This window comes from Ochotona princeps, chromosome 18, assembly GCF_030435755.1.
Source record: "Ochotona princeps isolate mOchPri1 chromosome 18, mOchPri1.hap1, whole genome shotgun sequence".
Lineage (NCBI taxonomy): Eukaryota > Metazoa > Chordata > Mammalia > Lagomorpha > Ochotonidae > Ochotona > Ochotona princeps.
Window position 1 is genome coordinate 6,468,748 of NC_080849.1, and position 23,268 is coordinate 6,492,015.

General features: G+C 39.4%; 1 protein-coding gene across 9 annotated transcripts in view; it reads right to left on the reverse strand.

The window, feature by feature from the left end:
* Nucleotides 1-23,268, reverse strand: part of CCDC102B (coiled-coil domain containing 102B) — a 244,983-nt gene that overhangs the window by 107,094 nt on the left and 114,621 nt on the right. For all 9 annotated transcript variants that reach the window (XR_009247058.1, XR_009247059.1, XM_058676869.1 and 6 more), the window contains one exon: nucleotides 568-777. Coding sequence is in view for 7 of the 9 variants with exons in the window: in XM_058676869.1 (XP_058532852.1) it covers nucleotides 568-777 (210 nt within the window). In the remaining 2 variants the exon portion in view is untranslated. The remainder of the gene's footprint in view (nucleotides 1-567; nucleotides 778-23,268) is intronic.

The window sequence follows — 23,268 nt, forward strand, 5'->3', positions numbered from 1 at the left end:
TTATTTAAGAAAATAACTCTTAGAACAATCCAAACAAATTTCCTGAGGTCAAATTTTGCATTGCATTCTGATTTTTTAATATTTATCTCTGATCTCCAAAAGCTACTTGCAAATCTCACACTTTTTTACTCAGAAATAATTGTTGTAAGACTATCTAAAAAGCATCCGGGAAACAATTAGCTTTAGCTTAATATAAATGTTGTGACAGATACTCACCATAACTGCTGACAAGGGCTAATTGTACAATTACTCAAACTAAGGGAGAAATACACTAAAAGTTAGGTCTGTAGCTTAGACAGGCTGAGAAAAAAAAATCTATCACATAAAACAACAACAAACACGAAGACACAGTTCACCTTTTTTTAACTTCTCAAACAAAAGTGTCCGAAGATCCGTCAGTTGCTAATATTGCACTCTGCTTCAGACGCACAAACATTACTTTATATCACAATGGGAAAAGGTGTGGTTATTCAATGTTAGGAAATCTGTGAAAGTGAAGGCCATGCCCGATGGGCACTGGACAAAGGAAGACAAAGAGAGCAAGTGCTCCGAAGGGCGCAGTCTTACCTTGCCTTTTTCTTGCGGTTCAATTTGTGGAGTGTTGAACTCAGGGTCTTGAGAATTGGAACTCGCTCCGCATTTCCCAACCAGGGGCTCTTCCATTTCTTTCACCTGGACCTTTAGCCTTCTATTTTCTCTCTCCGGTCCTTGTTTTTCCATTTCAATTTTTTCTCGCTTGTCCCACTCCAAAGTATTTTCAGCCTGCAATCTCTCTACCTAAACATAGACAACAATAATGACGCAACATGTAGCAGTTGTACCTGTCAAGAGCAAAGGCATCCAGCCAATGAGCCCTCACTGAGAAAGGTTCACGGCTCTGTCTAGTTACGTGATTTCACAGAACAAATTTTTGGTTCAGAAGTTAACAACAACAACAACAACACTGGAATAATCCACACCCACAAGAAATATGCTTTTTCCTTGATTCAGATGACTGTCTCCAGGGCCACGTGCACAATATTTATCAAAGAAATATGTCAAGCGAAAACTGGTACATTTTTTGTCAGTAATCTCCACTCTGAACTGAGGAGCATTTACCGGTTGAGAAGACACAAAGTCATTTTGGAGTAAATTTTACCTTGACAGTTTTCACATACTCACTGAACTCATTCCTTTATCTGGGGAAGAAAAAGTTAAATTACAGGCATCCTGCACTACATTTGGCACTGCAGGTCACAAGAAGTGAATGCAATATGGTGTATATTCCATGATCACAGTTCCATAAAACAAAATCAAACACAAAAGATGGAGTGGCTGACTCGATTTTCAGCACAAAATGTTAGAGAAACCAAGGACTCTAAGCCAAGCATTCAATGCCAAAGGCTAGTATGTCCCACAATGAACACATTCTATTTAATGCTGTGAAGAAATCAAGTAGTATTATAGTTAACATAGTGATATAATAGAAAATTCAAATTGTAGTATCATTAATAAAGTTGTATTAAATCATAGTCATGTTCATTTCTTCAAATATTGCCTAGCAGTGCTTCCATGTGAATGGCAAAGCAACCACATGCCCAACAAAGATTATGCTAGTTTTTATCTAGGAAAAGTTTGCCTACCCCTACTTCATCCTATGTTTGTCAGTCAGAGGCACCTATAAGATTCACTTAGGCAGACTTTTATCTTTACTGGTGACCAAAACAACACATCCAGAAGTACTGATTTCAATGATTTGCTTTTTTCCTGGTTACTTCTTTATATGTCTATTTTAAAGAGGCAATATCAAATTAGTCTATTTTCTAGACTTCCATTGCTTCAGTATTTGCTTTTGTGATAAAGTTGACTTATAATTATTAGGATTTTTGTTGTTATTCTGCATATTGTAAGCAAAGGTGAATTGTGGCTTATTTGGCACTGAATTCTTCCAATTTTAGTATATGTGCTGCCGAAGCGAGCACTTGGCACTGAGTTCTAATCTTAACTCTAAATTATAAGTCTGACCTCACTATTCATCACTGGTATGTTTCAGTAACTTTGCCTCCCCAGCATGGATAATTTATTTCTTAATCACAATGTTGATGAGAAGAAAAATTAATCAAATTCATTGAATAGCACTTATAAATGTAGTGCACTGAAGATAAACAAGGTGGAAACAGAATTTCAAAAAACTAATGCATTTTTCCCTCAAATATTTGAACATTTGTGTATGCAAATGTCAAAGAAATTCATAATGTACATATCTATACAGTGAAGTGACTCTTCGCAAGGCAAAAGCTTACAATTTAGTAATGGCTTTCTATAGACTGATTCTGCAAAAACATTTCTGCATTTTTTTCTGTTTCTACATTTTCTTAATAGTAAAATTACTAGGAAGTATCAGACCCAATCACCCTGCAGTGGTATAAAGACTAGTGAGAATTATCAACATGCTCTGTAAAATACCTAAGATGGTTAAAACAGGAAGCATTAAAATATATTTAAATATGCACACTACGCGTTACTCCTTTTTAGATTACTTTTAATGGCTTGGCAGCAATGTTTTCTTTGGTATTTTATAGTATTAACATATACCATAGTATACCACTATGCTTCCATGATGGTTAAATTCTAAAAGAGAAATAAACATACTCAAGATACTAAAAAGCGAGGCTTTTAAAAATAAAATTTTATATAAAATAGCAAGAACTACATTTTCATAAACCCATAAGTATGTAATTATTGCACAAAACATTTCAGTTCCAAACAGAAGAGATGCTCTGGCCTCTAAAAGACACAAAAACTAAGATCACGCTCCTGGCCCCAGAGCCCATTCACCAACTAAGGAGGATCAACTAAGATCGCGCTCCTGGCCCCAGAGCCCATTCACCAACTAAGGAGGATCAACTAAGACCACGCTCCTGGCCCCAGAGCCCATTCACCAACTAAGGAGGATCAACTAAGACCACGCTCCTGGCCCCAGAGCCCATTCACCAACTAAGCAGGATCAACCAAGATCACGCTCCTGGCCCCAGAGCCCATTCACCAACTAAGGAGGATCAACCAAGATCACGCTCCTGGTCCCAGAGCCCATTCACCAACTGAGGATCAACTCAGGGATCATATTTTAGATGACATCAATTGACTTATGGCATGGCTATTTGGGGAAATGATATAAGAACAGAATCTCACCATCCAATTTAAACAGGATATTATTTTAATTGTTATAGTTAATGTTTAAAGTTCTATCATTGCATCACTTAGAGAATGAAAGTAATAAGCTAAAACAAAAAGTCTGAAACTTACTTAGGAATGAAAGTGCAATTTTGTGTAAGTGACAGAGACAAATATGATGTGCTGTCAAGGTTTTATAAAATTATAGTCCTTTAAAGAAACTGCCAAATCAAATAAATTGATTTAACCTCCAACAGCTGATAACAGGGAGAATTAAGGTTAATAAGTAACAGATGGCATGAATACATGGACTCTAAATCTTAAAACAGAATGCAATAAGAAATTATTTAACAATATAAAAAAGTAATCTAAATAATGGCATGAATTTTACTATTTGTAGATTTAACACATACCAATTGCTTAATAAATGTATTTATGATATAGAATAAAATGTTAAAAATGTTAAAATTTTAAAAATTTAAAATTACAGCTAATTTATTTCAGTTTCATTGTTGCTAAATTATTTAAAAGATCATTATTTTGTTAGAATAAAAAAATTCACAATTTTAAAAGGAATAAAGCATTGAAAATGATTAATCATTGAGCTCCAATACTTCATTGCTTCTAGAAGTAAGAGAAAATGGAATCCTATATTTGCATCCTGAAATTTAGGGAGAAATCCTAACATTTTAATTCTGATGTATAATTAGTTTTAATTAACAAGTTAAATGAGTCCTTGAAAAATCTCCTCTAAAAGCATCAATAAAAACATACTATTAGAAAAAATACTAACATATTTGTTGGCTGCATGAACTACAATTTTACACATAATAGAATTGAGGAAAATGCAAATACCTTATTGATTACCTTCTTATATTGAAAACTGAGAAGGCACTGAACATATTATTCTCAGTAAATAAGTAAGCATTATGTGGACAGCCTTTCACAGCAGCTAAGCGATCCTGAGTGGTGTGAGAATGGGCAGAATTTGGGGGATCAGAGGTGCTCACACGAGGAAATGACCCATGAGCTTTAAGGAAAGCCAAGCCAAACCAAAAGCATCCCAGACAAAGGAGGCAAGGAATAGGCTTGTACTGTGCAGGAGCTATAAGAATCTGCCCAACTCGAAGTACTACAATTTGGGAACAATATGGTCGGAAAAGATACAGGATAAGCAGGCATAACTCTCAGAAAAATAAATGAGTTGGTGTAAGAATGGTTTGAGTTGCTTGTGAAATGTAATATTGTGATTAATCTTGAAGACAGAATATTAAGTCATTTTAAAAATATAATCATCTGTTTATTCAGTCTTCTTTACTCAATCTATTTATTCAGACTATCACTGCTTGCTTCTGTTGAAAGGAAATAAAAAATTGTAACAGCACATTTGCTAGCACTTAGCTTTCTGATAGAAGCCAGGGCTGTTTCTTTCTGTGTGTTAGCACAGACCCACACTCACTGCAGGCAAGTGCCCCATAGCACACTGCCGATTGAAGGGGCTTGTCAATGACAGCCTCCAAGACAACCATCAGGCGGGGCCCTGCACAATGTCTCAGTGGCTAAATCCTTGCCTTGACTGCACCGGGATTCCATGTGGTCACCAGTTTGTGTCCATGATGCTCCACTTCCCATCCAGCTCCCTGCTTGTGGCCTGTGAAAGCAGTTGAGGACACCTCAAAGCCTTGGGATCTTGCACCTGCATGGGAGATCTGGAAGAAGCTCCTGGCTCCTGGCTTTAAGTCAGCTCAGCTCTAACTGTTGCAGCCACTTGGGGAGTGAACCAATGAAGGGAAGATCTTTCTCTCTGCATTTCCTTATCTCTCTGTAAATCTACCTTTCCAAAATGAATAAATAAATAAAACTTAAAAAAATAAAAAAAGAAAGCAAAGCCAGTTATGACCCTCACCCTCACCTAACACTATCCGGATTTCTTTGATACTGAGCTTGAACTCTTACAAAGTCTTTATTTCTATCACCCTGTAGTCTGTCATCCAGAATTTTCAGTAAGCTTAACTATAGTTGGGCCCCAATTACTTATTTTGACAGCTTTTATGTTTCTGTACAGAATAAGGAAAATATTTCCTATAATCTCATGTCATGAAGGAGAGATTAAATTCTTCATGGGAAAAAATTACTAAGCTTGCAAACTCAACATAAATATCCTTAAAACACAAATGTATTTTTAAACACAAAACCTGCCTTTTAAAACATGACAGATTAAAGCAGCATGTTGGAAATTTTTTCATCTTTTATCTTGTAAATGGCCTTGGTCAATTCACTGTGTGGATTTTGGAAAGCCAACAAAAGACATCTGAAACCAGTGCGGCTTTTTCAATAATGTACAGATCCGTGTGCATTCATAATTTCCGTTTCAGACAGGCTACTCATGAGACCTTATTATGCATAAGGCATGGTATGATTTTGGAGTGAAGAGGCAAGATTTTGCTGGATCCTATCTACTGGTAAGAGATTACCACCCTTATTTTACCGGGACCAACGGTATTTGAGTTGTTTCTTATCCTTCAATAATGTTCTAGTTTAGAGTGTGCCAGGAATGAAAACATTTGGGTTCTAGGAATAGAGGTGATTTCAAGGAGGGAACAGCAAGGTTTCCCATGTCCACTTCTGAGCTCAGGCTACACACGGTGCTAACCGATAGGAGAGTGTATGTACATACTTTCTTGTAACAGTAAGTTTCATGTTCTAAGTCTATTATATGCACTGTATCAAATGCTTTATTTATATTTTTATTTTGTATTCATATATTTGAGATTTTTCTTCCTTGTTCAGTCTGTACAAAATATTATTTTCTAGGAATAATTTATGTAAAATCACATTGGATTGCCTAGCAATGCAAACTTAAGTGAATTCGTATTACAGATCTATCTCTTAGATACAAAAACAAGAATTACAAAAAAAAAAACTTTCTACAGGAAAGACTGCTTCTAAATTGTCCCTAAAAAATACAGCCCTGTGATAGCTTACTCCTCCTTTGACCAAAAGTCAACAGCTCAATGAATGATTTTAATAATGTAAAATGTCACATATTTTAGCTATTTTCATCTCATTTTAAGTCCTTATAAAATTTCCAAATTGCTTCATTAATTGGAAAATAATATATGGCCATTGTTTAATTTTAAAAAGAGAAAGGCCAGAATGCATATCTCAAATTGAACATGAATCAAAAGCAACAAGAGTAATCTCTGAAAAGTCTATGTATAAATAATTCAGGATATTTTAAAATCATGGGAACAAATGTACCTGTGAAAACCTGAACACACTTTGGTATGAACTGTTTGGACCATGTTTTTACTGTAGTCAGGCACTGTCTCAAAATCTTAAGAAGAGAATGGTGTTTAGCTGAAGAGTTAGCAGCACTGCATTCCACAGTGGGCGACCTGATTTCTCTTCTTGGCTCTGGCTCCTCATTCCAGGTTATAGCCGGCACAGATCCTGGGTCCAGCTGTGATGGCTCAATTTACTGGATCCCTGCCACTCACTTGGGAGGTCTGGACTGTGTTCCTGGATCTGGCTTTCGTCTCAGCCTTGATCTGCTCTTGAGAGCACTCAAGCATTTAATTGGTGAATGAATATACAAAAATCAATCAACCACAACCTCTCAAATTTCTCCCTCTCTCCTTTCCTCTTCCTCCTCCATTTCTCTGCTTGGAAAAAAAAAACCCTTAATGGTGTTATAAACTTTAATATCTAAGCATTTTTTCCTTCCCAAGTAATCACCAAAATGTATCCTAGGAACTACTAAAATAAAAACACAAACATGTTGCTATTACGCCCAAAGGGTGAGAATTGTTTCATCAAAGTGTCCCAAAACAGCTAGAGAAAATCCTTAATGTGAACTAAAACAATAAAAAGACAATTTCCTGAAATTTTTACACCAAACTTCGATTGCTATAACGGATTTCTTATCTCAGAAAAGCATGAACTTGACAGAATTAGCACTTGCTGTATGAAACACAAGAGAGTTTGTGGATTCTGAGATACCAGGGACTGCAGAGTTGTAAAAGGTGGTCCCAGTAAGACTTATTACCAAACTCCAATTCCACCCTCAAGTGCTCATTGCTGCGAGAAAGAAGCAGGCAAACACAAGATGTGTGCAAAAGGGCTGTATTATAAGAAAATTGTCCAACTCTGCCGTGGGTACCAGGTCCATGAGCCTCAGGGGCAGTAGTCCCAGTTGTGCACGGGATGCCTGGTTGGGTCCACGGCCCGCTTGCAAGAACTGGTCCTCCTCAGTGGAAAAGATAGAGTAGTGGATCGTTGGCACAGATCCACATGAAGGGTATGGCAGCCCATTGAGTCCTGCAGTGGGACATCTGTACCATCCCAGAGTAAGGAGGACAGAACAAATTGTCAAACGAGGACAGCAAACATTCGAGTGAATGGAGACTCTAATGTAGACTATGTCACCAATGGACACTCAAAAGGGTCCCTCATCCTCTGATTGGCAAGATCGATAACATTTCAGAACTATTGAAACCGCCTGGTCAGAACCCTCCAGAGAATGTGCCACATTAGGACCCTGGCTTGATATCCAGTGGCCATTCTCCATCCCTGGGTTCTGGAGTGGTTGGGAGGCTGGGTATGGCATCTCCCTTTACACCCTGCTCAACACTAGAACCAAGAGAAAGGAAGAGAAAATTTGGAAACTATGATCACACCCACTTTTCCCTAACTCTTGATCGATCCCACTCTGATCAACTATGTTAACATCTTTTAAAATTCAAAATAAAGTTTTAAAAAAGAACATTGTAACTGAAGCACGAGGCAGTGGTGAGCAGTCTGCTTTCATATCTCCATTAAAATAAGCATGTAAGTAGACAAACTCCCTTGGTACCAGAGTTGTTTAACAGGCTCTTCCTGTGGGTTCTGATTACTCCTAGTACCCAAAAAACTTGGAAGCCTGTCACACTGCTTGGCAACAGGTTTTCTGCTCCACTGAGATTGTGCCGCACATTAACCCTGCTGTGATTCTGAAAAGTAGTACCAACCACTGCACGTATAGGTTATCAGCTGATTGCACTGCAGTTTAATCATGGGAATAAAATAAGTTATCTTTAATGATTAATGATTTGTGAAGAAGATGTATCCATGATTGACATGAGGGAAACAGAAGAAAGGGAAGTGGGAGTAAATTAGAAGCTTGAAAGTGATGCTAACAGAAAGAACAGTAGTGGTCAAGATACTGATGACAGCCGTAAAAACTCACTTTGTTTACGTATTTGCTGGGAATGACTTAGGACAGCAATTCTATGCTTTAAATACATTGCTTTTGTCATAGCCATGTTTTAGAGGAATTTTCTAAAAGAGATAAGTTCAAAGGCAGTAGAGGATGGCTCAAGGCCTTGAAACCCTGCACCCACGTGGGAGACTCAGAAGAAGCTCCTGGCTCCTGGCTTTGGATCAGCTCAGCTCTGGAGATTGTGGCTACCTGGGGAGTGAACTAGCGGGTGGCAGACCTTTGTCTCTCCTTCACTCTGTAAATCTGCCTTTCCAATAAAAATAAATCTTAAAAGGAAGAACAAAAATTCTTTTTTTGAGCAGAACCAGAATCATACTTTTCTCAATTTCAAATTTGGGGGTCCAGTGTGGTGGCAGAGCAAGTTAGACCATCATTTGTCATGCTGGTATCAAGACATCCCAGTCCCAGCTACTCCTTTTCCAATCCAGCTCTCTGCCAATGTGCCTGGGAAAGCAGCAGCAGCAGGACCAAATGCTTGGCCCCTGCACCCATGGGAAAGGCCAGGACAGAGGTCTCCTGGATTTGGCCTGCTTCAGGCCTGGGTGCTGAGGCCCCTGGCGGACGAAGGTAAGAGGATGGAAGGCCTGGTTAATTGCTTCTCTTGTCGGTCACCCTCTCTAACTAACTTTCAAGTAAATAAGGTGGTAATAAATGTTCACTTTGATGCCTAATGCTCTAATATGCTTTACCCCAACCATGAATTCACTTTTAGTGAATTATTTTTTATTACCTTTGAGATAATTATGCAATTGTTTTTTTCCTTACTGTTATAGATGCTGATTTACATAATACATGCTTTAATGTTATACCTTCCATTCTCATGATAAAGCAATTTTTCAATTCAATAGATTTGGTGTATATACATAGATATATGATTTATATATATTGGACACATTGTACATGTATAAGATTGACTGCAATTTCTCTCTTAAATGCAATATTAGTATTGAGCAAAACAGAATTGGAAAGATTTCCTTTTTCTATATACTCAAAATATTCTAGGAAATCGGAATAATCTTCTCTTACAGATTTTTTTTATCTTTTTTGCTAATTTTTATTTTCTTTCTAGTATTGTTTACGTAGTTCAGAGGGATGCATGCCCGTGTGGGTCTCTGATTAGGATGGGGAGGGTCAGGAATGGAGGAAGGTGGGTGGGACAAACGTTTTAGCTTTGTTTTTCCTCCTGTGTCTGCAAGGGGAGGGAAGGGAGAAGAGTTGACCCTTGCTGTCAAACCACATCACCACCCAGGGATGGGGGACAGTGATTTGATGACATCTTAGAGTCCCGATGTGGGAAAGAATGTGCCGAGGGTGTTATTTCAGGTGTTCGTTGGCTTCATTGCTCTAGGGTTGAGAGAATCTTTCCAAGGTCTATTGGCTGACAAAGTCCATCTTAGTGCATCCACACACCCTGACACTTGCTGCAAAGCTTGGCCAGGACAGTTGTCCAACCATTTCTGCCTTCTATTCTCTGATGAGGCAGTTGACTTCCTTAGAGGGCCTAGATGAGCTGACCATCATGTCCCTCATGTGCATCTGGGCATGCTGTTCACTGCAGAACATCACAGCCGAGGCGGCCCAGCCCTGACACACGCACTTCCAAGTCTGACCACACATCTTGTGATTTTCCCTGTGGCCGGGTCTGAGTTCAGCGGTTTGGTTGAGGAGTCCTCCAAGAAACCTTGCCTGGGGTGACTTCAGATGTGACTCCTGTGTGTATCAGCCAGCACAGCGTTAGGTTCAGTCTGTCACCTGCAGCCAGTGCACATACCAGTGGATGCAAGCTTCCTGGTAAGTTCTTCCCCAGCATCATATATCACATAAAACAATGGTTGTTGTGGCCCAGCCGAGCCAACCTGCCAGACCCAATCCTCATGCATGCCAGCAGGTCACCCCCCATAATCCCTACCAGGCCTCACCAGCTCCAGTTTTTGCATGTGCCATCCTCTGCTGCAGCTCAGCCTGGCACAGCCTGCATAAGATCCAGTTCTCACTCACACCCATGGGTGCAGTAACTCAGCTCAGCCATCCCTCTTGCAAACCAGTCCTCACCTATGCCAAGTGGTGTCCCACCCTGTCCAGCATGGCCACTTCCAGCCTTGGTTCTCAAGCTCACCAGTGATGAGTATAGCCTAGCTAGGGAGTGCCTACAGTTCCCCTGTCAGACAGCATAGAGCTCTGGATCTTTCAGCCGGCGGAGAGTGCTGTGGTCTGGTCTGACATGACTTGCACCCAGACCTGGCACTTGCCAGCTGGTGCTACAGCCATGCTCAGCCTCGTCTGCCCACAGTCCCAGTTCTCACACTCTCCAGTGGGAGCTATAGCCCAGCAGAAGAATCGCCAGAGTTCTCCTTCCCAGCCTGTTACCAACCCCAGGTCTTGGGCATGCTGCAGGTGCTTTGACCCAGCCTGATAAGACCCACCCACAGTCTTGCCTCTCACTTGTGGCTGTTGCAGCCTTGCCAAGCTGGACCCAACTCCTTACCCTGTCCTGGCTCTTTAGTGTGCCAGTGGATGCTAAGGCCTGAGCTAGCATGGCCCATCAAGAGCCAAAGCTCTTGTGCTTCCCAGCGAGAATTCCCAAGTTTCCATGCCAGACCTGCTCCTAGCCTCAGATCCCATATGTGCTGCTGAGTGTAGCAGCCCCTCCCAACCCCACATAGTCTGCCCTCAACCCTGGCCTTTGTATGTGTCAGAGAGTGCTACAGCCTGACTAAGCCCAGGTTCCTCTGAGCTCCAGCTCCCCTGTCACATGGCTACCTGTGAGATGGGTTCCTGTTAGGTGAGTTTTGTGGTCAAACCTGGCTCAGCCTGTTACCACCTCCAGCTTTCCTTGTAAACCAGAGTTTGTTGCAGTCACACAGAGGTAAGCTCACTAGTCCCCTGCAAAACCTGCCACCAGATTGGTTCTCTTGCATTCTGGTGGGTGCTGCAGCCCAGTCAGACATGGTCCACCCTCTGCTCTGACACACACAGGAAGGTATTATGGCCTCGCCCAGCCATGCATCCATGTGCTTGAAATATTCTTAGGCTTTTTATTTTGACAAGGATTATATTGATAAAGTTGTATCTTTCCAGTTAACACTTTCACATAAAACATTTTATTGCAACCATCTCCTCATAATATTTCTTTTTAAAAACATATGCAATATGTCCTTTTATTACCATTATTGTTCAATTAGAGCCTTTTAATCTATTTTGCCTGAATTTCATTTTTATTTTCTCTTTAGAAAATCAACTTCTGTCTTTGCTACCTCTATTAAACTTGAAAATTTTTTATTAATTCATATTCTCTTGATTTGTCCCTTTCTACACTTTTGTTAGCATATTATGTAGGATTTTATCCTATTCTGCTGTTGTTAAGCTTTTGTTATTCTGTGTGTTCTACACAATGATGTTTTGTATTGCAAATGCAATAAATTTATTAGGGGGTGACTAAGAGAAAATGGAGAGTCAAAGCAGCAGAGCAGGGCAGTCCAAGCATAATGCAGGCCCAGCTGCGAGTGAAGGGTACAAGGAGCAAAGAGCCCGGGCCGAAAACCGCAGCCTCCAAGCAGAAAGCCTCTGCTGTTCACATTAGCAGCATGGGCGCTGCTGACAGTGAAAGAATCCTCTGCAACACTGAGTTTGCCAGCACCCTGTCCCTGTATTACCAGAATCCTCCTCCTCGGGTAAAAAACAAAACAAAACAAAACAAAACAAAAAACAAACAAAAAAAACACCTCATTAATATATCTGCTTTCACCGACCTAGTCGGTGGTATTTTGTTCTCTCGGTTAGAGCAAACTAATATACCATTTGATCAAGAGCAGAAAAATGAAAGCAACATCCAGGCAAAGCTACTAAAGAAAAAATGAACTAGGAAGCAATGCTGAAAGTACTTCTCCTGAAACTACCACCCACTGATCCTCTTCTCTATTTTTTTGCCAGTACCAGGCTGTTTTGATAACCACTGCCCTATAGTATGTCCAGAGGTCTGGGACTGTGATTCCCCCTGCTAACTTCCTGTTCTTAAGGATGGTTCTAGCTATTCGTGGTTTTTTTGTGTTTCCAGATGCTTGCAAAGAGGGAATCTCAACTGTACTTGATCAGCGGATATGCAACAAGGTGGAATATTCCACATGGGGGGAGGACGAGGGGAGGGGGGTGATTCCCAGAACGAAACTGTATCACATAATACAATGTAATTAATGAATAAAAAAAAATAAAAAAAGAAAAAAAGAAAAAAAAAGAAATGCACAGAAAGGGCCAAAGAAAATAAAACTCTGTAATCAACTTAAAAAAAAAAAAACTACAACCCACTAGAGGGAAAACCAGAATGCAGATTCCAACATGAATTAATTCAAATGATAAAAAGGAAAAGTAAACCCTAACATCAAATGCATAGGAGCTGACTCTGCCAAACTGTTTACATTAAAACAAATACAATTTTCTAGTACATCTTGATCATATTCTATTTTGTTATCCAAAGGAAGTATAATCCAAATAAAAAGGATTGCACAGAAATCTTAAACTTTACCCAAGGGCATTATTACGCATAGTAAGACTATTGTAAGTTTATAACCATTCATGTGCATTTTAAGATAAAAATGATGGTATAATGCAGACAGCATAATAGGAAATAAAGCTCTATTGCACCATGCATCTCTACACCCATAGAAAAGCAGGACTCCAATTTTGACACACGTAAACATACCCATATAGCATGATAGATTTTCTTTTACCCATACCTACTGTATCATGATACATTTAAATAGCAGAAAGCTAATCTTGTAACCGTTACTATTACTAAGGGACTATATTCCTGTGACAATCCAGGGAATAATAGCAGGGGGCGGAGAGGAAAATGAGAGAGGGAGAAAAGGGGGAGTGAAAAACCTCTATAGCTACAAAGCTCTATCATAGTACATAACAAATACACTAAAAGATAAAGCAAATAACCATGAATACTAGCATTATTAGGAAAACATTAAAAGAAAAATACATACAAATAAAGTTGTTAATTAAGAGACACTAGAGGAGAGCTTGACAGCACTGTAAAAAAAAAATCACATTTTTACCTATACCAGAAATCAGTCATTTCAACCTAACAGCAAACTATTGCACTATCAAGATCAATAAAATCTTATATGTAAAAGTAGTTATGAAACAATATGTGAAGTTTATGCATTATAATTAAAATATATTTAGATATCACATATGGGAGACTATGAGTTTCAATATTTGGTGCAATGGAGTGCTATTCCATTGTTTTAAAAACTAAAATGAATAATTTATATATAAACAGCATGCATATTTATAAAAACAATATGATGAACAAAAGGCCGATGGGAGAGCATGTTTATGGTATGCTTCCATCTATATAAACTTTTAAATTTGGCGAATCATCATCTGTGATTCCTTTGAAGTAAGGAATTGCTTGTGTCCCAACTGCTCCACTTCCAATCCAGCTCCCTGATAAGCTGAGAAAAGCAACAGAAGATAGACCAAACACTTGTGCCCCTATCCCCCACTTAGGAACCCAGAAGAAGCTTCTGGCTATCACCTGACCCAGCCCTGGCTGTCACAGTTACCTGGGGTGTGGATTAATAATTGTAAGTGTTTGTGTACTCTGTTGTTCTCTCTGTCCCTAATTCTGACTTTTAGTAAGTAAATATTTAAGAAATAGAATAAGTTGATGGAGATGTTCAGGTTAGTCAACTTGCAAAGCTAGGAATTGTCCCTGACATTATCTAAAGAAGTTACAATTTCCTGGATCAATGAGTCAGACTGAGTATGCCTAAATCAGAGAGCTGCTGCATAGGAAAAGAGAATCAGGTTTGTCTTGGCCATCGTCCATTGTGGTGAATGGATTTACCTGAATACATTCAGCAACATCTCATCTTATTGTCACTGAGGAAATGAGAGAATCCTTCAAGGATCACATGAGCATGAACTGTATGCTAGAAGAACATTAGATAACAATGGATGATAGTGATCCATTGTAAATGTAATCAAGTGGGAACTTATTGTGAACCTTTTCTTTGCACATGTAGTATTTTTAGTGGATCTCACATTATAGCATTCAGGGCATCTCAGCGATCCATTGTCCCCTGTATGGGAGAGATCTTGCTAACCAGACCTGTAGGACACAAAGTGACAGATGCTATGGAATGCTGTAAGAAATCAGGCATATTAGAAAGTAGAAACTACCCTACATAATACCACTACTACCGGGACATTTTTAGGGGCCAAATTTTCTGAAGCATGCAGACCCACTGCCTCTAAGATACAAGAAAATCTATAATACCAGAGAAGAGGTAATGCTTTTAGCTTTTCCTTGGAGGCTGGATATGCCACATGTGGGATGACTAGAAAGCATGTCGGTTCTGAAGGGTTCCAGGGCAAGAGTATTCTGGCAGAAGTCCCCAACTGTCATACAGGCTGCCTTTCCACTCAACCTAGGAAACCAAATCCATTAATATTAGTTAGGCTATTTGCTAGATAAGAATGCATGGCAAAGACTTTGGCAAACACCCAGAGTAGTCCCAAGACAGATGTGTAAGGTTCTTTCATAACACCATACCATACACAAAAGTTAATTGCTTGCTTACTTTCAACCGTGGTTCTCAAATGCAAAATAAGCCAACAGAGCTTGAAGGATGAAAAATCACATGGCTATGACTCCAAAGCTGGCCATCATCATCATTATACTACAAAAATCTGTAATATTGGGCATGTAATTCTTCATTTACTGGGAATGTTCTGTTCACTATCAAGGTTGAAATGTCCAGAGATCATCAGCATGTTATATAGATCAATAAACAAATCCCTTATATTTGCAATCTCTATTACATAGATATACCAGTATCAACTTCCACCTACAAACAGCAGTCAAACTGTTGCAACATTTCAGGTATTATTCTTGAATAGGTCATCTTCCTATGGTAGTTGAAGGAAAAAAGTTGCTGCCTTAATATATACCTGCTCTTTATTGGCCTTGAAGGTAAAAAACCTAGTTCTTGCAGAAGTGCACTGGTCACAATGTTGAATGACGGGTCCGGTGATCTGAGTCAAGGATAGACAAGAGAGTTGGAAAGCAGTGAACCATCTGGATGCTTCTATGGACCTTGGCAGAGAGGGCTATGAAGATGTGTAATGACGGGCATGTAGAGTCAGCGTATGAAATGAGGATCTTTGATTTTCAGGACCATAATTATCAGAAAGATTCATTCAGAGAGAACACACCTGGATTCCGATACAGTCCATCGAGTGACCTTCACCTCTTCCTGGTCCTCGACCATCCTAGTGCTCAGTGAATTGGCTATAAATGACATAGCCATTTCAAGATTGGAGACTATGAGTGGGCCAATGGCCTGTGATTCCTTTCAGCAAAACTCAAGTTGGTTTTTTGCTGAACATCTGCACTGTGACAGGGAACAACATTTTCCACTTGATGATAAGTTGAATGCATGAAGTTCCTTCTTCAGAAGCAGCCCCAGCTTTCATCAGAACTGAGAGGTACATTAATGTAACTTATCATCTCTTTCCTATATAGTTTTTAAACCAACATGCATTCCTAAAAAACATTACCTAGAAACACATATGCTAGCCAAGGAATCAAAACAAGGAACATCACATGTCAGCAGCTAGTCAGACAAAATAAACAAGACTTGTTGAAGGACAACTGAATGCTGTCACTGGAGAGGGGTATTCTGTGCATGGGGGCCACTCTCTTCCCAGCTACAGCATATGCACTAATCACATCCTATGGGTCCATGACCATGAACCTTGAACACATATTACCAAGAACTAATGGACTAAAGTAGAATTGACTCGTCTCACCTCATTACTGTGTCGGCTAGCAGAATTTTATTTATACTCATAAGTAGACTGATTTCTCAATGAAACAAGATCTGCCACTGCACACTATATGTATGTAATGACTTTTTTAAATTATTTCACAGTGTTTCCTTTATTTGGTAAGGAAAAATTTCAGGATGCTTAACCAAAACAGTTCTTGTGGCAACAATGTTAAAGTTATCTGTAGTTTACATTTTCTCTTTAAAAAGAACAAGCTTTCTCATGTGTGAGTCAGTTAAAAGGATCAATTACTCAAATATGTCAGTGAGCCAAGCTCCACCACGAACATTTGTCCAGATTCAAAAACAAATGTCAATGCCTATGGATCGATTACGTAAGAATCTTCAACTTGCCTGACCTTTTAACTGAAAAGTTCTTAGATATTTATGGAGGGGAAAGAACTTCCCGAAAGATTTGATAAAGGTCAAAAGATACACTCGAGTGCGATTTGAAATTTAGTTTCCAATAATTATTTATGACCAGAATTCAAAATCATTTGTAGGGAAAATTTTAAGTGACTCCTATCTAAAAACAGACAATTGTCTTACGGATGACCTAAACTAACTGTCCATCTCACTGCTGCAATCTCCACCTCTTACCTACACAAAGTAAAAACAGGCTTGAGAAGAAAGAACTCCTTTTCTCCTCAGTGGTAGAAGTCATATAAAGGAGGATTAACCACTGCTCTACGCAAGAGCAATCTTCACAGAGGCCAGAATGTTTGGCTCCTAGAATAAGAGAAAATGTGGAACACATACAGAAGACTAAAATGCCATAGTAGCTAAAATACACAAGGTCAAGATGGTGAAATGACCTTCTAAAAGTCCCTGATGCAAAAATAAATATTGAACCCCAAGTATCAGGCAAATGACAAGCTTTTTGTGAGCAAGGAGCAGAGAATGATTTTGCCTGGGTCCTTGTATAATGAGCAAACATGAAACTGGGTAAAAGAACAAACACCCGGTTATTAAGTAGGACTGCAGAAAAGGCACAATAGATTTTTCTGACCAATCACTATGGTTACTGTGCAGCAAATAAGAGGATTTAAATGTGATCCCTTCAAGACAGTTGATTATTAGCTTTCTGAAATATTTTTCAGATCAAGAATTGCTAAGGATTCTGGTGGCTAAATATACCTGCTTTATTTGAAAAACAAGCATTAGATGTGTAAAATGATTTGATTTTGATTTTAAATGTATTTATTTTTCTTTAATAAGCAGAATTCCATTCAACAAAGTTCAACCGAGAATTTCTTCTGTTTTTAATTTTGACTGAGGTTCAAAATCATTTTTGTTGTTATCCTGTTCTCCATGCCTGCTCTAAATATGTCTTAGGACCCATTACTCTATTTAACATGAAAAAAAATCTAAAAGACAAAACTCTACTGTGGGCTAAGCATGGACATGGATCCCCTTGGCAGCCAATGTGATCACACCTTCCTGCCCACCCCACTGGCAACAGGGAAGCTCCACCATGCCCAAATCAGACATCAACCTGGCATCTTGCACCACACCCAAGCAGGGATCAGAGCTCTCTGTCCCCATTCAGTACATGTCTTCAAATAGCCACAAGGAAGCAAGACAGGCCACTAAGTTACAGTGGCATATTTCAAAGATAAAAACCATCACAGAATACCAAAAAGCATTTCCACAAGTGTCTAAACGTGTAGAATTATGAGAAACATGAACCTATTAAACAATATGACTACCCCAAGGGGACACAACAATTCAATATTAGAATGTGAAGAAGATGAAGAGATTGAGAAAATATTTGAAAAGAATTTATGTGGCATGATAGGAATACCCATGAATGATGAGAAGCAAACTCAAAGTAAAACCATACAAAATATGGATGAAAAATTTTGCCAGTAGGTAGAGATGTGAAAGAAAAATAAAGTGAAATATGAGAAATAAAGAACTTAGCACATCAAAAAAAATGTATACAGTGGAAAGCCTAGTAACAGATTTATTCAGGCAGAAGAAAGAACGTGCCAGTTAAAAGACAAATCCTTGGAAGTATCTTTGATTTAAAAAAGAAAAAAAAAATGGAAAAACTCAAAACAGTGCTTAAGATTTACGGAAATTATCAAATGTCCTAAACTATGGCTCTTGGGCATTGCTGCAGGTGTAGAAGGAGCAAAAGGTTTGTGAAGCCTCTTCAGTGAAATACCAAGAGGAAAAGTCTCTGATCTGGATAAGTAATTCCAAGTACAGAAAGCACACAGAAGTCATAATGAGCATGAACATGTAAGATTGTCACCATCACATTATAATCAAACTTTTAACAGGAAAGCTTAAAGAAGATTCTAAATCGCACGTCAGATAAATGCCAGGTTGACTTGACCAGTTTCACTGACAGATGATCTTTCAACAGAAGCTCTATAGGCCAAGAAAGAACAGTGAGACACAACCCAAGTCCAAAAAGAAAAATGCTTCAATCCCGAATATTGTACCCTGCAAAACTCTAATAAATGAAGGTGAAATAAAGACCTTCCAAAACAAGCAGAAACTGAAATAATTTGTCATCTCTCATCCATCCTGAAAAAAAAAGGTGTGTTAAACACAGAAACAGGGAATAGCCATCATAATGAAAGCATATGAAGGTAGAAATACTCCAAGTACAAGTACAAAAGGAAATCCAAAGCAAGTGATAAAATATTTATGGAATAATGATAGGACAAAGTGATTCCTCATCAATAATAACCTTGATCCCCAGCTGAAGGCAACTACGTAGACTGTCATACCTAGGCAAGTATTGTACAGCTAGGAGAAAAGCAGCCCACAGCTGGGCATTCTGGGTCTGGTTAATGCCAACGCTGTATTAACTATATCCATGTGCCAGCATTCTTTCTTTGATGCCTGTTCTGTTTTATGTTCTAAAGGTCTGGGGGCAATGGGGTGGAGTACTACCAAATGCCGCTGCCACAAGTGCATGGGGAAGCAGGAATATACTACTAGGCGCCAGGGGACTGGGGATAGCTTGGAACAGGGGCACTGAGGGCTTGTTTAATGTGCATAAATGGATTTCTGGCCACTACACCTGCAGTGAGATGGGATGAGATAGGATGGATCAGACAGGGAAATCTAGAGGGCCTCCCTGAATCAGGTCAAAGCACCCGCCCACACACACAAGAGCTGAGACTGGGAATGGACCAGGCTAGGCTAGGCTGCACTCACCAGTATTCACATGAACTGTATTCAGAACAGGTCTGGTAGAAGGTCTTGAGGATCACCATGACTAGGTGCAGCACCCAATAGTGAGTGTCAGGGCTAGGACTGGGCCATGCTGGGCTGAGCCACAGTACCCACAAGCAAGTGTGAGAGCTGGAAATGGGCCTGCTAGGGAATTTGGGGGGACATCCCTATTAGGTAGCATCACTCTCTGGCACACAAAAAGCTGGGCTGGGTGGTGGACAAGGCTGAGTTAGGCTGTATCACCAGCCAGCAAGAGCTGAGATTGGGGACACACTGGGATGGGCTGGGCTAGAATGTGGCACCCACTAGCAGCATCAGGGATATAGGCTAGCCATGCAGGGCTGTGCTACAGCATCTACCAGAACCAGGGCTGGGGCAGGTATGGTAGGGCATCCTCTCAGAGGCCCCTGCTAGGCTGCAACACTCACCAGTGCACAAGAAAACCAGGTCTGGGGTTGTGCCAGGCTAGGCTGGAATACAACCATACTTCACTGTTGGTGGAAATGTAAACTAATACAATTATTATGGAAAACAGTATAAAAATTCCTAGATCTACTATATGACCCAGCCATCCCACACCTGAGAATTTACCCAAACAAAATGAAATTAGTATATGACTATTATTTGATTGCAGCTCAATTCAGAATATTTAAAATATGAAATAATTTTTAGCAGAAATTCATTCAGAAGACCTTGTTTAAAGAGCTATATATAAAATAAACCTATGACCAGCTTTTGGAACACAGGTTACAGACTACTTAGGATATCACATGCCTGGGCTGGAGGCATTGCTATTTCCTCTCCAGCTGCCTGCTAAAGCAGGTCCTAGAAGCAGGAAGTGATAATGCGAGTACCTGGGTCCCTGCCTCTCTCACAAAGGATCTCCATTGAGTTCCCAGCTTCTGGCTTTGGCCTGCCCTTGTAGGAGTGAAACAGTCAATGAATGGGAGATATGTCTATCCTGCTTCTCTCTCTCTCTCTCTGCCTGATTTCAAATAAAAATGTAATTGATTTTTTTAGAAAATTAAATATAGCTTTTCCAAGGATCGTAATGTAGACAACAACTTACTAACCTGACAATAGTAAAACTGAAGCAATATTATGCCATTTAAATATTAAAGCTGTGGAATTGCATGCAATATTTCAATATTACATAATAAACTGGAAAAAAGTGTACAGCCTGCTTTTAAATTCCAGTGTCACCACTCAGTTCTGTGGTGAGTTACCAAATATCTCTTGCGCCAGTTTCCTGGTTAAGTAACTTAAAACTTGTAAGGGCATTGTTTTTTTCCCGCTGTAATAGATCATTGTAATTAATAACTGAATTACTGACAATTTATTGCATTATTGCTCAGTTACAGTAAGAAAGGCTGAAAGATGTTTGTTTCACAGCCAGGCTGGTCCTCCGCCGATTGTGCCAGCAACCCTTATGGCAATCATTTCAAGTCCTCGCTACTCCATTTCCTATCCAGCTCCCTGCTTACAGCCCGAAAAGCAGTAGAGGACGGCCCAAGGGTGTAAACAATAAGAAGTCTTTATTTCTATTTATGTATATTTTTAATTGGGAATTCAGATTTACAGAGAGAGAAGGAGAGACAGAAAGAAAGATCTTCCATCTTCTGATTCACTCCCAAACTGGCCACAATGGCCAGAGCTGAGCCAATCCAAAGCCAGAAGCCAGCAGCTTCCTCTGAATCTCCCACACAGGTGCAGAGTTCCAAGCTTTTGGGCCGTCCTCGACTGCTTTCCCAGGCCACAAGCAGGGAGCAGGATGAGAAGTGGAGCAGCAGGGACGAGAAGTGGCACATATATTGGATCTCAGAGCAAGTAAGTCGAAAAGAAACATGACACATAATAATAATTATTTAAATAGGGGCCCCGGAGCAGTAGCCTAGCAGATAGAATCCTCGCCCTGCACAAGCCCATATCCCATATAGGTGCCGGTTCTAATCCCAGCACCCCCACTTCCCATCTAGTTTCCTGCTGTGGCCTGGGAAAGCAGTAGAGGATGGCCCTAAGCCTTGGGACCCTGCAACCACGTGGGAGACCTGGAAGAAGCTCCTGGCTCCTGGTTTTGGATCGACTCAGCTCCGGCCATTGCAGCCGTTTGGGGAGCGAGTCATCAGACAGAAGATCTTCTTCTCAGTCTCTCCTCCTCTCTGTATATCTGACTTGGCAATAAAAATAAACAAATCTTTAAAAATTATCATAAAATGATAATAGGAATATTTAAGGAAGAAAAAAAATTAAATAGAAACCGAGTTTGATTCCAGCTTTTAGTATTACTGATCTTGTTCCACAAAATCAAATTTTAATTTTCTTAATTATTTTCTCCATCACTTACTCTGCAGCATCCAATCCGGGACACCAGCATTAAAATTCTACAATGGAAATTTATCACAAAAATTTTCCATATCTCCAATTTTTTCCTACAGAAAATTATTTTAAATATTGTGTGTTGTACATATTGGGGTCATATAAGTTGTATGTGACACATAAATGACATTCCTGTGTTTAGACTTGTATATCACCCCCAGAATATTTTCCAATATATATGTAAAATTTGAAAATCTGAAAACAAGAAAGTCCTGAAATATGAAACACTTCTGATCCCAAGCATTTCAGGCAAAGCATATTCGGCATGTATGAGCCAAGCGCTGTTACAGGACAAGGCAGAGAACACCAGTGTCCCAACAATAGCCAACTTTTTAACTTTTAGTCTCAAATACTTATTAATTTGGACATTTCAGAGAAGTAGAAATAAATGTCCCTTCTGCTTAAGGCCCAAGTTTACCAAGTTGTTTTTTTTTTTTTCACACAAATTATTTTCTAAGGATAACCTGAAGATGTTCATGTAAAATGTGAATGTATTACCTGTAATGCAAAACAAAGAATTTACAAGGATTCAAATTCCTGGTGAAGATAAAACACAAATGGGCTTTCAGAGCTTTAGCAGAGTCGCTGGGAACAAAAGCCTTTGACAGTAGCAGTCAATGTGAATCAGTGCACAGTTATATTTAATGTGTAGCGCCCGGGGAAGGCAGCAAACAAGCTTTGGAACAATCCTCTTAGCATCAGGCACAGCTATGAGGTGAGTCCGTTACAGTTGAAACCATTCACTAAACCATGTGATTTTTCATAAGTATTGTGTCATTTCCTGGCATGCCTATTTAAATGCATTTCTTCACTCCCCACTGTGGCCATCACTAAGTCAACCTGAAGTCTCTCCAGTGTTTAATCCAAGTGCCAAGCACATAGGACTGTGGATGATAAATATTTGTTGAATAATTTATTAAATCAAATCACAAATGAATAAGTAGTATAGAAGCAGCTTACTGCTGTTGTTACTTGGTTGTGACTTTTATTTCACTCTTTGCTCACGCAGACAGAATCCTTCTGACACATGGAGCTACATCTCCCTTTAGAAATCCTGCCAGAAGCTATTTCCAGATGCCCAAACAAAATTTAACCAAATATTTATGTCTCATCTTGTATGAAAGGGCTAGATACATAATCAATAATTAAATTTGACATTTGTCCATCTTGACTTTCTATTTCCAATTGGTATGAATCATTTAAAAAATTAATAAATGTAAACATTCTGAAAGAAAAAACTAATACATCTGCATCTTCTATCATACTGCATTCGTTTAGAACAGCATGGGAACAAAACATTGCAGGATGTTTTCTGCACTGTATAGAAATATTTTAATATTAATTGAGCAACAGAAACAAGCTGTGTCATTGAAATAATACAACTCAGTGAGTTCACTATAATTGGAGGAATTAGAACTTGTCTCAGAGAGACAAACATGCCTG